The sequence below is a fragment of the Struthio camelus genome, chromosome 7 (assembly GCF_040807025.1).
Source record: "Struthio camelus isolate bStrCam1 chromosome 7, bStrCam1.hap1, whole genome shotgun sequence".
Classification (NCBI taxonomy): domain Eukaryota; kingdom Metazoa; phylum Chordata; class Aves; order Struthioniformes; family Struthionidae; genus Struthio; species Struthio camelus.
In genome coordinates this window covers 43,872,703-43,889,729 of record NC_090948.1, presented here as the reverse complement: position 1 = coordinate 43,889,729, position 17,027 = coordinate 43,872,703, and the positions used below count along the sequence as shown (strand labels likewise).

The 17,027-nt window shown below is 43.4% G+C and overlaps 1 protein-coding gene across 2 annotated transcripts in view; it reads left to right on the top strand.

The window, feature by feature from the left end:
- The window catches only part of CHUK (component of inhibitor of nuclear factor kappa B kinase complex), a 35,533-nt gene that overhangs the window by 1,377 nt on the left and 17,129 nt on the right, over positions 1–17,027 (top strand). For both annotated transcript variants that reach the window (XM_068951142.1, XM_068951143.1), the window contains exons 3-11: positions 1,135–1,249; positions 3,892–3,961; positions 8,212–8,300; positions 9,000–9,089; positions 9,713–9,837; positions 11,896–12,003; positions 13,605–13,740; positions 14,791–14,985; positions 15,361–15,463. In XM_068951142.1, the coding sequence (XP_068807243.1) occupies positions 1,135–1,249; positions 3,892–3,961; positions 8,212–8,300; positions 9,000–9,089; positions 9,713–9,837; positions 11,896–12,003; positions 13,605–13,740; positions 14,791–14,985; positions 15,361–15,463 (1,031 nt within the window). The remainder of the gene's footprint in view (positions 1–1,134; positions 1,250–3,891; positions 3,962–8,211; positions 8,301–8,999; positions 9,090–9,712; positions 9,838–11,895; positions 12,004–13,604; positions 13,741–14,790; positions 14,986–15,360; positions 15,464–17,027) is intronic.

Below are 17,027 nucleotides of genomic sequence, written 5' to 3'. Positions count from 1 at the left end.
GTGATCTGGCAATTAGGGATCTGGGAATAACCGTTTTCTGTGACGTTCTCATTCTTACTGAGTAACGTCTCCCAGCTCTTTTTAAGAAGAGGTTACTCACCCTGGGCAACCCGCAGTCCCTCTCCAGCATGTCACTCTGAGATACCTGTGAAACAGAGCAGGTGAAATTCATCCTCATGGACAGAGTTGCTCAATTATTTCTCTGGGTGTCAGGGATCTCGTGGAGCTGTTTCCTCATCATGGGAACTGCTTCCTCTCGAGGGAGATCCTGTAGCATGACATGTACAGTCCTGCTGGCAGGAGCAAGGACACCCTTCCAGAGTTTTATTTTGAGTAGTTCTCCAACAACTCAAAACCCTTTGCTGTACCCATGCTGCATGGAGCTTTACTGAGGTCATACTGTCCCTTGTCACGCTGATCTGCTTACATACATGCTGCTTTCACATTATGTTATCAATAGTGGAGGAAACCACTTGCAGGTATCGTGTTAGAGCTGAGTTTGCAATTCAGTATTGGGTGATCACTGTTTCTATCAACGTTTTCACTGCAAAACTATATTCATAGTCTGAATATAGGCACTGAATTGTACCTCTACAGCGTCTTTTGTGGTAACTCCCAGAGACTTTGGACTTTGTATGTTGGAGTAATTTATCTTCTTTCTAGATGTGTGTTTTATTCCTGAGAATAGCATATTTTGAGACAGTGAGGAAAAGCTGTTTGAATGTAGTTACCCAAATGATTTCTTCCCAGCGTACATTTATTTTACGTGCGTGGTTCTACTTCTATAGAACAATTACACAAGTGTTAACATATTCCTGTAAAACTTCTGGACTAAAGGGAAACTGCTTCTACATGCAGAAATAGAAACACATATGAAATGACTGTGCCAAGAATGTGCAGAAATCCAGAACTTGAGCTTGGATCTCCATCATCCAAGTCCTGTATCTTGACTTGGAGACCATGTTCTGCTCATCACTGGTTTGTGTATTCACAAGGTATGGATCTGATGCATTTCGGTACTGGGCAGCAGTAAGTTTGGGGAGATCTTACCTGAAACATAAAGCACGGTTGGTTGGCAGTCTTGCTCTCCCAAAAGAGGGGTCAAACTTTTCATCAGGCTCTCCGTGTGCCTAGGTTGAACCATCCCAATGTAGTAAGAGCCTGTGAAGTTCCCGAGGAGATGAACTTTCTTGTTAATGACGTTCCTCTTCTGGCAATGGAATATTGTTCAGGAGGTGACCTCCGGAAGGTAAGTTCTGCTTTGCTTTGACACACGTAGGAAAACGAGTGGAGTTAATGCTCTTTTCCTAACTGATTGTCTGTGAAACCACGTATATTGCAGGTGGAGGGAGGTAGACGTGTAGTAAAAAACGTAAGTGTGAAGTGAGGCTTGTGCTATGAGACCAGGTGATAGAGGGGATAATCCAAGGGCAGATATTACTTTATCCTGAAGTAGTGTCTCCTTTCATAGGACCGCATCAGCATTAATGCCGTTTCCTGTAGCCTCGATGTTAGCACCCACCATGACTGAATTTGCTGCTGCGTGCCTGTATCTGTTTGAAGTCTGATCTGTTTTTAATTCACGGGTGTCCAGTGTTGTGTTGTTTTCAGCTACAAGGAAGGATCTTGATTCTCTTGTGCTAGACTGGGACCGCTAAAACTTTCAAGACTTCCCTGTTTCCTTCTAAACCGGAAACTGCCCTTCTGTAAATGAACGTTTCAGTAGTTCACAAAGGCAGTGGCTTTATGGCCAGATTTTATGCTCCCTTTCCATTGCAGCTGGATTCAGTAAGCAGTTGTTTGAGAATGAACAAGTAGATTTCCACTGATTAAAGGTTGCTTAGAAATCACCTCATCTAAGTGATCAGGAAGCTCTTTTCTGTTAAACAGAGTAAAAAAAAAAAATATATATATATATATATCTAAAACCACCATTAAATAGCAGACAGCTTGGAGAAACAAGTCATGGACTGGAAGGATTTGTAGAAAGCCAGAAGGACTTTAATGAGAGCGTGCTGAATGCAACAACTGCATGTTTGAGACTTATTTAGCTTTTTTTTTTTTTTCTTCTAGCATTGTTTAAAACAATTGGGGTACTCTTTAAAAGAGACTGAAAGATTAGCAGTGAAAGGAAGCAGATACACGATGAAATAGCATTTGGATGTTGCAAACACATAGAGCAGGCCAAATTCTCGTTGATGCTTGGGTGTTGTATTTATGCAGTAGAAGTTTTGAGAAAAGTTACAGGTAAATTGGGAAACCACGGCCAGGAAATTTGAGGTTGCAATAACTCTGCTTTCAATACAGTATTTGATTATTTAATTTGTAGTGAATCCTTGAAAGTTACATAAATGCTGGGATGGTTTAGGAAGTAACATGCTTTATTTCATTTGATCACATGTAGTGCTTTTTTCTTATTAAAAAAAGGTTTCTTATTTCTGATCTTACTCTATCTCTTTTTTTAAAACCTTTTTTCTACACGTGCTTGATATCATTTGTATTTTGTGCTGCAGTTCATTTCTCATTGTATATCTGTGATCTTTCATAAAGCCTGGAAAAGCATGTGCTTCTGCCTGTGGGCCATGCACGTTTTTATACAATGCTCTTTCAGGGAAATGCTGTGGGCTCTGAGTTTGAATTCTGGCTTGGCCCTTCTCCTTCTTTATTGTTCAGCCCATCTACCCAGAATAGAGGGCTCAGGGAGGGAGGTGTCGGGGTTTGTTTTCTTCCCCGTAGAAGTCAGACTACTGAGATGAGTGCCTGAGATGTAGGAGACAGGTGAAGACATGAAGATACATCACGGGAGTAGTGGCTGCAGTGTAGAGCTGTACCTCGGTCAGCTATGAAAGCATTCCATATAGCCATGAAGGGAAAAATGAAATCACACATTGATAGACTCAAGGGAGTACACTGGAGATCGCTGAAGCTAATTTTCGGTGGATTGTCTAAGACAGCCTGGAGGCAGCTTGAGGTGACAGTGCTGAGAGAGATACCAGAGAGCATGCCTTTTGCCATTTTTAAGGTGCCTCACTGTGGAGTAGGTGGCCAGTGCTGTTTCTCATCCCCTCCAGGGCTCAGGCAGCGTTATGGGAGCAGAGACTGACTACAGATGGCTACAGGAGGCATCCGCGGTGTTCGGCAGCCTCTCGAGGGGGCTGATACCTCGGTGATTTTTCCTTAGCGTAGGGTATTGCTTGGATGCAGCACAGTGAGAAAAACAGACTCTGTTAGAGTCCATAACCAGCTGCTTTAGCCAGGTTAAAGAAGCAGGCGTGCGGGGCCAGGAGGACAGTCTGGGAGCTGTAAGTGACTTTGTAATGGCTTTCCCTTCCGTGGGGTGGCCTACACTCAATTTAGGAGTTAGCCTCATCCTTTTACCTGTTCCTGAATGCCTAGGGCTTAGGTCTGCATCTGTTCCTTTTGCTTTTTGTCACTTGGTCTCATTTTCCACAGTGGAGAGCAGTTGTTCTTTCAAGCAGCAGACCTGCCTCAGATATTCAGAGTGTTCCTAAATCCCTTCAAGCCAAAGTTCAGAGGATGAGGAGCAGGCAGATTGCAGGAAGCTGGGTCCCCCAGTTGCCTGAAGCCATATGCCCTACATGTGTCTCTTGCCAATTCAGTTTCGATGATTTTCATGGTTGTGTGGTCTTATTCTAAGAGTCCGAATCTTCCTTTCAACCCCTGTCCCGATGCAATGAATTTTCTTTTTGTCTGAGTTGTTTTCTTTTTTTTTTTTTTCATGCTTTTAGTTTACAAAGCCAACTACCTCATTCAACTATGGTTGTATTTGAACTGTGCTGGTTTTCTGTGGGGTGTTGGCAGGTAGGGAAGATGGTGTTCTTGACTACTAATTGTTGCGTTGCAGGCATAACACAGTTTTCTTTTCTGTAGTTGCTGAACAAACCAGAAAACTGCTGCGGCCTTAAGGAAAGTCAAATTCTTTCTCTGCTTAGTGATATTGGTACGTAGTCTATTGTCTTTCTTGTTTTTTACATTTATTATGTCTAATTGCATTTTCCTGTTTCAAATGGACTAGCAAAAACAGGCTGCTAAAACAAATCGAGTTTCTGTTCCGGAGGAAGGACTTTGTGTCCCCGCCGATCATAAAGACAAGAAACTTTCACCACTGACCTGTCTGTGGAATGTGATTTGAAAAGCTATATGTTGATCGATTGTTGGTAACTCTGACATTAAGGTCACAGTTTTTTTGGTTCGACACCTGCTTCTGTTAATGGCTCTGGAGATGCCAAATTGCACGTCAGCTGAAGGAGCATAACTTTTGCAAGCCTAAAAACAAGAACCAACATGAGAAACGCCAAAGTTGCTGTGTGACTTCTTTATGTAGGGTTTGCTAGTGGGAGGGAAGTTTTGTTTGTTCAGGATGACTGGGCTGAGGAGATGATAAACTGGATTAGAGTTGAGAGCAGGATAGGTAAGAGCATAGCAGAGGGGGAAGGGAACAGTACAAGCCAACCATGCTGTGGCCAATCCAGCAATATTCTGGCTAATGGTCTGCTTTCAACTAAGGATTAATTAGGTGGGTTATCTCAAAATAAGCATGCCTAAACATTTGAGAATCTTCTCCTTTTGAAAGAGCAGTTACACTGGGCTGTTAAGAAAAGTGTGGCTAGCACCGCGATGAAGTTTGTAGTTTCCTTCACTCAGCACTGGGGAGGCCACGTTTGGGTACAGTATCCACATTTTACTCGCAGTCAAAGAGGGATGTGGAGGTTCTGGTGACGCCCCGCAGACGCTACTAAGCTGGCTGGGGCCTGGAGCACCCGACTCACAAGCTGATGAGACAGAGCTGGCTTGTTCGATGTGGCCCAGGGGAGGCTGAAAGGGTCTGAGAGCAGGCTGTGACTATGGGCAGGGTAGGTAAAAAGGTGATGAACGGGACCAAACTTTGCTTGATATTGGTGGGCAGCATAAAAAGGGGCAAATGGCCACAAGTTGCACCCTAGGATGTTTGGATTGGACATGGGGAAGGGTGGTGCAGCCCTGAGACAGGTCAACAGAGAGATGAGGGATTTCCATCCTTGGTAGGGAGTTTCAGGACTCATCTAGATAAAGCCGTGGTCACTCTGACCTGGTATTGGTGACTTGTCCTTCTATGAGCAGGTTGGAGGAGAGACTTCTGGATGTTCCTTCCCGCCAACACTGCTGTGGTGCTGTGAATCAGCTGTGTATGGCCCTAGAGAAGGTTCCAAGTCCGCGCTTGGGGAGTCAGGGTGATGAAAAGATGACAATTAGCCAGTGATTGACTTGATCTGCATTGTAGAAAGTGTCCAATATCATGTGGATTTCGGGTTTTGCTAACTGGAAAGGGAGTAGGCAGCAAATCCGTACAGGATGGGAGTAGCCCAAGGGGACAGTACTGCTAGTAGAGAACAATTTTCTTTGATATCTTCTGGGCACCCACTTAAAAGCTCTTTTCTAAGACTGTAGTAATCGCTCAAACTTTGACAGATGCTTGATGCCAAATTCGTGGCTGCTGAAAGCACTGTAAGAAGATGCATATCTCCAGTGTGGCAGTCACACCACATCTGGATAGCCTCTGTCAGTGTATTCTACTGCTTACGAAGTAGTGACTTGCTGTCTTGCTTTAAAGAGAAAGTATGACAGATTCTCCTTAGACTGGCCTTCCTGTCTATCAGGAAAAGTGCTCAGCTTCTTGGACACCCTGGGGAGGACAAGTCATCTGATTCAGGCTGAAGCCTACAGATGAGTTCCCTTGGTTTCTGTAACAAGTGGGCTTTCCAGGAGAGCTGCTCAGGAGAGCTCCTCGTCTTCTTAATTCTCTTACAGTTAACCGGTCTTTACTTGTAGGAATAGACCCATTTTTTAGGGTGAAGAAGTGTCTGGATGAAGAAGCTGGCCTGGGCTTTTAGGCAGGACTCTTAGGGGATGCTTTTCTGTGTCCCAAAAGACGGAGAAGAGAGAGGATTGTATTCTCCCAAAACGATTTCCTTCTGAAGTAGGAGGAGAGTGCTTTGTCTGGAGAACAAAGGATGTGATGATTTAGTCCAGGGTCTCTTCTGGCTAGTGATAGGACCTTAAAAGGGTATGGGGACATGAATTCCAATAAGAAAATGAACTTGATGTTTGTTTTCTGTAAGGCCATTTGCCAGCCTTGTGTTACTGCCATGACCTCCTCAGGGTGCTTGTTTGATATGGTGGTCAGTGACAGGTCATCCGGAGTTTCATTCCTGTCAGAATCCTAGATACAAGCTAGCGTATCCTGATGCCTGTTTGTAACTTCTTCAAGGCTTCACCAGCCTCCAAATCTTGACAATTTAAAGCTGGCCCTCATCAGCCATTTTTAAGTGGCATGTGTGATGCCACTTGAAAAATCCCTAGCAATAGTCCAGCTCAAAAATGTTCAATGTGCAGATCATTTTTGAGAACTCAAAGACCTTTCCACATTCACAGACTCTTTAACAGGAGCTTCTCTCCTTTGAGTACTCAGAGAACTTGCAGTTAAGTTCCCCAAATCAGGTGCAACTCCTTCATTCCTTTATCCCTGTTCCTCTTCCACATGCAGACAGGGTGCTTGAATTGCAGAAAAAAACACATTAGTTGAATATTTCTCTTAAAATAATCCCAGAAGGAATTCACAGTCATGGTTAGTTAGCACTAGGCTTCTGGATTAACGTGTTGTGCAGACTAAATGTTTTTTTTGTGTAGGAAAATTTAAGATACCCCTTGATGTAGATAGGAAAAGTAATGAGATTTACAATACCTGGCTTGGGCCTTATATGGAACCTTTTATTTTCTTTCCCCTTGTACGTCTCCAAGACTGAAAAAAACGTGACTTCACAAAAAAATAGTCTCAATTTTAAGGAAGTCTGTTTTGCTGTTTCGTCGGTGGCCTTGTCCTGTAACAGACACTTGCTCGATAATCTTTTGTGTAGCAGTCAGCGCCATTATTTGGATGGACTAGCCATGTTTCCCCACCAACAACTTCAGGCAGAAATTCTCTTGAGTTTCTTTTTTTGTTAGTAGCTCCACAGTCGCATCTAGGCAATTTAAGTGTAGATAGACTGCTGCCACAAAGCAAAGTGCTTCCCTTTCCGTTTTCTTGGGTGCATGCTCCCATTCCCTCCCTTATTCCAGCATTCCCATAACCACGTCAGGAGTTGGTTCTAGAAACCAGGGTAGATAAAACTTGATTTTCTTTCTTGAGTCGTTTTCAGCTGGATCACTTCCAGGACAACACAGTCCCATAACTGTGCTGCCGTGCAAACTGCAGCTGGGAGGTGGGGGGAAACCAGTGTTCCTTCTGGGGATAGCTCCCACACAGACTGACAGACTGCTTAAAGCAATCACGGTATTGTGTCTTTAACATTGAGAGTGACAGAAGTGATGCTACTCTGAGCACACCAGACCCTTGCCATGAGAGGGAAATCCTTGAGATCAGTTTCAGTGCTGCTGATACTGATCTGGATGTTGTCAGTGGCACTTTGAGCAGTTGCTCTGTGCAGCATTAACCAGATGCTGCCCAAGAAGGATGCTTCTGGTACGGGGCAGCTTTATTTACTCAGCTTTGAGCTTTAACCGTGCTGCTGTCTCATCACAGCTGGATGTTCCCTTCCTTGGTAATGTGGTTCCTCCTGCATTGCTTTGACAGCTACGGAAGTTTACTAGAAGCTTTGTAAGCCACTATTTGGCAGTAGTTTTAGATCAAAGTAAAACTTGACTTGTTTCATTTCCTTAATTAATTTCAGTGATTTCTTTCAAATACATCTTGCATAATGTACTCACAGATGTGTATAGATCTGCCTGTTATCTTGCATTAATTTACTGAGATCTGAGAACACAGGACACGCAGAGCTGTATCAGGCTGTCTGCACGTTTTGGAGGTCTGTTCTGTTGGTCTGCATGTTGTGATTCATTTTGTAACTATAAAGTTTGAGAAGAATTCCGCTCCCGTTTCTCTTGCCTTTAAGGCAAGATGTCCTGTGGTTATGCTGCAAGATCTGAATTCCTTAGCAACCCCAACTTCTGCAGAGCAGAGGAACAGAGCTAGTTTAGTCCTGTAGCCATATGCTTAAATATGACATTTCTACTCTTTTAAGTCATTAATATGTTCAATGCTCTTTTTAAGGGAAGATTTACTGCTGAATTCAACGCTGAAATCAGGCCTACTAGACTTTTATTGGATTTGTTTTTAACCAGTGCTCTTTTTTCTCTTAAATACTTGCCTTTCAGGATCTGGTATCCAGTATTTGCATGAAAACAGAATTATACACAGAGATTTAAAGCCTGAAAATATTGTCCTTCAAGATGAAGGTGGGAAGGTAAGTCAGATGGCCTCTATCACTGGTGTTCCAGCTGTCATTTCTGGAAGTTGCTAGTAGTTTTCTGTTGCCTGAGAGAAGTAGAAGAGAGTGAGTGGTTTATGGCATTGAATTAGGCTGAGAATACGTTTGTTAAAAGTTCACATCTTCTTAAAACAACCAATGCTATTTTGCTTACTCTTAAAATGTTGTCATTAAAAACAATCAACTTTTGTTTCCATTCGGGAACCCTGCCTGCAACAGAATAGGAATGATATAAAATGGTAGCGTACGGGATCTCTGTGTTTGTGGCTTTGAGGGCTGCTTGTAAAACTGAGCTTATCCATGTAGTCATGGATTTCTAAAAAAAGGAAAGGTCATTATTGTTACTCTGTTTAAACGAATAACTTTAAATTCCAAAATAAAAAGCCTGCTTCTGCATTCAGCCAGGCAGAATTCATTCACTTTTGGGCCATAACGGACTGTAACTGGCAAGTTACTTTATTTAAAGTCAAGTCTAAGTAGACACAGGTGAACAAGGCCAGCTTAAATGGTGGGATAGCAAACATCAGCACCGTAACGCATTTCAGAGCTTTGGCATAGACTTTTCCATTCTGGCTTTCCCATTTTTGGGTGTATGTTCTGGATGTCACCACACAGCTTTTTTTTGTTATATGTTCTGAATTTGCTCTTCTGATGAACTACTTGAACTGTTTACAGATTGTCCACAAAATAATAGACCTGGGATATGCCAAAGATCTGGATCAAGGAAGTTTATGCACATCATTTGTTGGAACATTACAATATTTGGTAAGATTTTTTTTTTTTTTGCATGCATACAATTGATCTGGTATTAGCACATTTTATAGTGTCATAGAAGTAGGTGTCAGAAGGAACCTTCAGAGGTCCCTTGTCCAGCCGCCTGCTCACAGCAGGAGTCACCAGCACTAGGTCTGGGCAGCCATGGCTTGGCCCAGCCAAGCCCTGAAACCCCCAGGACAGATCCCCCACCTCCCTGGTGACCCGTCCCAGGGCTCTTCCCCCTCTGCGGGAGGTGTTTCCTCATGTCCAACCTGAACCCCCTGGGCTGTGATCTGCGGCTGTTGCCCCTTGTTAGACTGTCGCTTCCAAGAAGGATTTGGCGCCCTCCGACTGCTCTGTCCCTGCCCATCTCGCAGCTGAGGGCTGCTCGCAGACAACCCCCCGGCCTCCCTGTAACCAAACTCACAAGCCCAGCTCCCTCCCGTCTCCTTGTGGGTCAGGTGCTTGAGGCCCTGACCAATCTGGTACCCTGCATGGGGGCTTGGGAGGGTCTCCACATCCCTCCAGAGCTGGGGGCTCACAAATAGACACAGTGTTGTCTCTCCAAAAGTGAGAGAGATTAAATTATCTGAAATACCCTGTTCAAAGTATCTTTTTACGGTACTTTTTAGGCTCCAGAACTCTTTGAGAATAAATCCTACTCTGTTACTGTTGATTACTGGAGCTTTGGAACAATGGTGTTTGAATGCATTGCAGGATTTAGACCCTTCTTACATAATCTACAGCCTTTTACCTGGTAAGATGTTTATTCTGCAAGAGATGATGTTACTGTCTGTAGTGAAGTGACAGTGTGAACCAGAATGATTAAAAGTATTATTAAGTGTTGGGGCTGTTGGTCTGTAAGTTCTGCAGAGGCTTTTGATACTCTTGTGGTATCGTGAGTACGTTGATTGGCTATTACGTATTTTGTATTATGCACTTATTACATCGTGTGATAGCACCTGGTCATAATGATTCCTTCAGGAGGAAAATTTGAGCCAAAAAATGGAATTATAAACTGCTCTGTCAAACGATAAGGTGTTGAAGCAGCAGTGTCAGAAAAATGTAATGTATGGGAAGGAGACATACAGTCTTTTGTTCACCTAGGTGTTGAGGTTACTCATTGTTAGCAATTAAGTAGAACACGGAAAGGCAGACCCTGTCTTGTGTAGTAAGAACATAGGATGAAAAGAACATTGGAGATATGGGGTTGTATGATTTTAAATGCTGACTGATTTGTTAAATCCACTAGTAAAAAGCCTTTTAGAGGGGTGTTTCTGAAAGGTTTGGAAGAAGAGGTGCTGAGTAGAGTGGAAAAATAGCCCATACATAGGGACAGGCAGGGTGGTGTTAGGAAGTTGGCTGTTTAAGTTCCTCCCGGGGCCGTTGCCTGTTTCAAAGGCTAGCTTTGAAGAAAATGTGTTTGTAAAGAATTTTTATAAAGTGATAACTGAAAGACTTTTCCCTGCATGTGGAGGTTTCTCATTGCTCTTTGAGGGCCAGAAACATATATTTTTATATTTCCACTTTATTTCTTACCTTGCTATATCAGGTGTCTATAAACTTTGTTTTCATAAGGGTGATTCTGCAACAGAACAAATACAAAAAAGGCTTCTCTGTGAGCTTTGAAATAATAACTGGAGGTAGATAAGGTAAATTATGAAGTTTTTCTGAGAGTGTTAGTTTTAAAAGTTAGTATAGTTGAACAACCAATATATAGCAATACTTTCCCCTTTTAGCAGCTAACTCAGAATCACAGAATCGTTTAGGTTGGAAGGGACCTCTGGAGATCATCTAGTCCAACCTCCCTGCTCAAGCAGGGTCACCTAGAGCATATTGCCCAGGATCACATCCAGACGGCTTTTGAATATCTCCAGGGAAGGAGACTCCACCACCTCTCTGGGCAACCTGTTCCAATGCTCTGTCACCCTCACAGTGAAGAAGTTTTTTCTCAGGTTCAACTCCTGAGGTTTTATTATTTTAGTAGTTCCATGTTTATCTCATTTTTTTCCAGCATATGGAGAATTTGATTTACTAATATAAGTAGCAGAAAACTAATGAATTGAATGAGATAGAAACAATCCTTCCAAGCATCTATATCCATTAAAAAGGAAGAAAACCATGCAGGCCATATAGATGTAGTTTCAGTTCATCTGGGGCTACCTGGGGAAGAGATCAGGCTGGCAACCCACAAGTGCGTGAAAAGTTCACCTGGCTTATAAGTGACCGATGACTGCAGCACAGACTGTTCTTATGTGGGCCTTGCACTGGAAAATCCTACTGCTCTGGCAGCAGCTGAACTCTAGGAAAGGTCCCAACCAGTGCTGAAGTGAGCTAAGGTGAAAAAACTGAGGCAGAGTTTACTGGTGATGCTTTTCCTAGTACTGAATCCAATAAAATGCTGTGTTTTTAACACCGCTGTGTTTTATGTTTCTCTCAAGTCAAGGTAAGTGTGATGGTTTTGCCGGATGACTGATGCAAATCCAAATCTTAACTGTATCATGAATGTATGGACACGATGTCCAGTGTGGTCGGTGAATTGCTGCATTTTGATCCTTTTGTTTGCCACCGCCTGGATCTGCTTGCAGGCAGATGTGAAAGCATTTCCAGAGAAAAAGTTAAGTGCAAGAGCTTCCCTCTCCCACTTGGAGACAGATGTTCCAAGTGGATTGTTCAAAAACGACTTTTTTATCATGAAAAAAGAGTTTGTTTTTTGAAGCTGCTGGAATGTGGCACTTTTTGCTAATGCCAACCTCACTTGACCCTTTACAGAAGTAAAATTGTCAGTATATCCATGGAGAATTTTAATTTTTAGGCATGAAAAAATCAAGAAGAAGGATCCTAAGCACATCTTTGCTTCCGAAGAGATGAATGGGGAGGTTCGATTTAGTACCCATTTGCCGCAGCCTCACAGCCTCTGTGGGTGAGTGTGTCCTTGTGGTTGTGTATGTTAATTTCTGACCTATCTTCTAAACTGAGGGGTTCTTCTCTCTTACAAAGACTGTTTCAAGCTCCAAGCAAGCAACGCTTCATTATTAAGGAATAGGCTGTAGACAGATGGCTCTCTCTGATACTGTGGGCTCTCCAGCTAGAGCGGTAGTGTCCGTGGGGTGATAGCAGTTCATCTTATCGTTTGTGGGATAATAGCTGTTCCACCTTGAAGTGTAAATTTAATCACTGCTTTCCACCCATTGTAACAAGGACACTGAGTAATATCTACCTGATACTTGATGATGTTGAATCTCATAAGCCGAGTTTTAAAGGCTTCTAATGTAACTTTGGTGGCAGATACTTGAATTAGGTGCTCCATGAAAGCTGTATTTTTTAGTATTTAGGTTGACAAACTGCAGCGAGTCCAGCAGAGGCCACAAAGATGGTTGGAGGTGGGTACATAGAGGGTATGAGGAGAGACCCAGGCAGCTGGGCTTGTTTAGTCTGGAAAAGTGAAGGTGAAGGGGGATCTAGTTGTGTCCCCCACTATATAGTGGAGCGTTACAGAGACAAAGAAGTCAGGCTCTTCTCATGAGAGTCATGGTGAAAGGACAAGAGGCCACGGCACGCATTGCAACAAGGAAAATCACAATTTGCACGTAGGAAAAAAATTTCCCTACACTAGTAGTACGTCTCTGGGACAGGGCACCAAGCAGTGGGGGATCTCCATCCTTGGGGATTTCCCAGACTCGCCTGGGCAGTCCTGGGCAATCTGATGTAGCTGCGATGTTGGCCTTGCTGTGAACCAGGGTCAGGCTAGAGATCCCCAGGGGTGCCTCTGATGTGGATTATTTGGTCTGTGCCAAATGAGAAGTCAGACATCGATTATTTGCCACCTTTAGCATTTGTGTCTTTGTAGGTACCCAGCAAGTGCAGCACAACTCGTTGGCACTGGCAGGTTTCTAGGAAAAGTATTGGAGCTGAGAATGAAGTAAATGGCTATCTAGTGCTTTGAGCTTTTTGCACAGTATTTCAGGAGGCTCTGAACAATAAACCAGAGGCTTCTTGTGTGGATGAACATGGAGAAGACCCTTCCGAGTAGCTCTGCAGCACAGAGATGGTTATTCTGGAGACACTGCTTGGAAAACTAGTTGCTTTTCAGTGTTGTCACAGTTGTTTTGAAAAACCAATTTCCCTTCTTAGTCTAATTTGAAATTAGTCGATCTATTGTTCTATTAAGATGTTTTTGACTCAGTGCCTAGCACTTATGAAGAGGGAGAGGTACAGTGAAAGGTAAATATATTGGATAGCCGCGTGCTCTCGCTGAGGTCAACGAAGGCTTTGTTGTTGGAGTGACGATGTTCGCTCTGTATGTGCTTTACTCCCCTTCCATGCTTTTCCTGCTGCCAGGATATGCAACTTCAGCAAAATCACCACTTTTCACACATGCTCAGCCTATTTTGCATACCATGTGATCTCTAATCCACAAAGTATTTATTGTAACTTCATTGCTTTTGTGAGAACCAAGTTTCTTAAGTGGACTTACCATTGTAGAATATCTGTCTTCTCTTTCTTATGGCTCCTCTGGTTTAGCTTAATTGTAGAACCGATGGAAAACTGGTTACAGCTGATGCTGAACTGGGATCCACAACAGAGAGGTGGAGGTGTAGAGCCCGAAACCAGTCGTCCAAAGTGTTTCCTGATAATGGATCACATACTGAATTTGAAGGTACGTATAGGGTTGTTACTTGGTTTGAAGGCTGACTGAAAACATCTCTGAGGAAAGTAAGTGGGTTCAGTGGAGCAAAGCTATAATCCTGCCCTCATCCAACATCACGAGGACTGTTTCTCTTGATAAAAGTGAGCGGGTGAGTATACATACCGCATACCCCGTGCATATCTGAAGGTGAAATATCACCAGCTATATTAATCTCTTTAGCTTTACTCTTGAAAGAGAAGAATGACCGTATGTTACTGTGCCTCACATCTCAGTAAGGACTCAACAAGTTCAAATGATGGTGAAATATTTACTATTAATAGTTTTCCTGACCTCTGTTACTGATGCTGTGACCCCCAGGTCTAGGGCACAACGTACCTCTACCAGAGCAGAGATTTCTTTCACTTGGCCCTTTCCCTTTGAGTAAATTTTGGAGCTTTGCTGGAATGGGACCAGCTCAGGAAAGCATGTGTAGAAGCCACAGGATAATTTGATCTGATCTGGAAGGATTCCAGAGGAATTATGGACTGAAAGAGAAAATGTTATGCCAATAATTTGGACTGGTCAGCCTCTGTGTATTGTGTCTGTTGGGTCCTACAACCTCTGCACAGACACGGTAGAACTAGAGAAGGCCTGAGAGTAGTGAGAAGAAGGCAAGCAGTGATACGTAGTGGCTTTTTTATGGAGGGATTAAAGGACTCCCCTTCTTGGGAGCAGTACTGGTCAGTGTTAGAGACTGCAGGAGACAAGATGGCCTTTGTGCTGGCTTGTCACTATTGTTTTGTGTAATTCAGCAGCAGCATAGCTCATGAAAGCTATTTGTGGGTTTAGTTTTAGTTTCTTTGACAGTAAGTTAAAATTTACAGACCTAGGCCTGGAGTTTTATTATGTGGAACTTTATTCCTGCACTTGATTATTGTCATTAAACCTCAAGTGATGCTATCCGTCTAGTTTATATTTATTGCTACGTACTCCCTCCCAAAGAGTATATCATTGAGGCTTTGATGTCACTTCTCCTTGGTAGCCACTGACTTGTAATCAATTTGTCCTGTTCTTTTACAGATAGTACACATCCTAAATATGACCTCTGCGAAGATTGTTTCATTTCTCTTGCATCCTGAGGAAAGCCTTCATTCGCTTCAAATTCGCATTGAGTTTGAAACTGGAATAAGTACTGGAAATCAGGAACTGCTGTTGGAGACAGGAATTTGCCTGGACCCTCGGAAACCTGCTTCCCAATGTGTTATTGATGGCGTGGTAAGAATGATTCTGATTTTCTCTGTTTACTCAATGTCCTTTACATTCTGAGGGAATTTAAAATCTTAGAGAAGATAGTTTTTCTTGATCTCCTCCCAGTGGAGACAGTTGGCTCTGTAAGCCTAGTAACTCATAAGGTCTAGCATTATTTCCTTTATAGAATAATGTAAACAGGTTCCTATGGTTAGACTCTGTCTCAATATTTAAATAAAGTAACTTGCTAGTAGAGGATACTGTGTTTCTCGGATCCATCAACATCAGTTTTTGTATGGTACCAAATGAGGAGACTATCTGCCAGTAACCAGGATCCTCTGGGTTAGCAGGAGCTGTGTTTGGGATTTGTTCTGTTTATATTCTCTTTTCTTTTCTCACCAGAGAGGCTGGGATAGCTACATGGTATATTTGTTTGATAAAAGCAGAACTGTCTACGAAGGACCCTTTGCTTCTCGGAGTTTGTCTGATTGTGTAAATTACATTGGTAAGTGTGCTGTTGGACACCTTGAACTTGAAATCACTGCCTCTCACTTAATATGAAATTAGATTAGCCTTCCGATTCTCTTGAACAGCAATCTCTAATTCAGGGATGGCCGTTTAATAAGCTGGAGCAGCCTAACAAAATGTAATCTGCAGTGCTGTATCTTCACATTTTTGTAGCTTTAACAGTTGGAAGGATTTATGGCCTACCCTTTGGGAACTCCTCTGTAAAGCAGCCTAACGTTTCTTCAAAATTTTTGCCTTTGTATTAAATTCTCTGCATTGAGGGGCATCTGTCTCTCTTCTGCCCCCCCTTAACAGAACTGTGATGTGAATGAATGTGAACGTGATGTGCAACCAAATTGTGTAATCTGCAGAGGGAAAGTTTGGGTCTGGGTTTGTTCACTACATAACGGAAATAAGATTCTGCCTTGGGAGTCCTGATTTCATTTGCACAGCCTTTGTTCCGAAAAAGGGTCTTTTCCCTTTACATCTACAGAGTGTTGCAGTGACATGCCAGAAGGTGTTTGCAAAACTTGAGTGAAATCCCACAAAAACATCCTATGGTGCAACCCAGGATCAAGGACCTTCTTATCACATTAGCATCTGTAACAGTTGTGCACACATCCCTTCTTCTCCCCCTCCTCTTTTTCCTGTACACAGGTATAAACAGTAGAGTGTTCCTGAGCTGTTCTTTACAGTTCTTATTTACAGTTCTGTCTCCCAAGATGGGATGTTTGGAGGTTCATGAGCAGTTGCCCTCCTACAGTTCTTCTACGTATGTTATGCTTTTGAACCCCGTATCAGCATCCTGAGGATGTAGGTTACCTTTTTGTCCTGTACCATCTGTAATCATTGCATTTCAGCTGTGATTCATCTGTCAGGTCTTGCCTAAGTGAAGAATCACAGAATCACAGAATGGCCAAGGTTGGAAGGGACCTCTGGAGATCATCCAGTCCAACCCCCCTGCTCAAGCAGCGTCCTCTAGAGCATATTGCCCAGGATCGCGTCCAGACGGGTTTTGAATATCTCCAGGGAAGGAGACTCCACTACCTCTCCGGGCAACCTGTTCCAGCGCTCTGTCACCCTCACAGTCAAGAAGTTTTTTCTCAGGTTCAGATGGAACTTCCTGTGGTTCAGTTTCTGCCCGTTGCCTCTTGTCCTGTTGCTGGGCACCACGGAGAAGAGGCTGGCCTCATCCTCTTGACACTCCCCCTTCAGATACTTGTACACGTTGATGAGATCGCCTCTCAATCTTCTCTTCTCCAGGCTGAACAGGCCCAGCTCTTGCAGTCTTTCTTCCTAGGAGAGGTGCTCCAGCCCTCTAATCATCTTGGTAGCCCTCCGCTGGACTCTCTCCAGGAGTGCCATGTCTCTCTTGTCCTGGGGAGCCCAGAACTGGACACAGGACTCCAGGTGAGGCCTCCCCAGGGCTGAGGAGAGGGGCAGGATCACCTCCCTCCACCTGCTGGCAACACTCTGCCTAATGCACCCCAGGAGACCATTGGCCCTCCTGACCACAAGGGCACACTGCTGGCTCATGGTCAGCTTGTTGTCCACCAGCACTC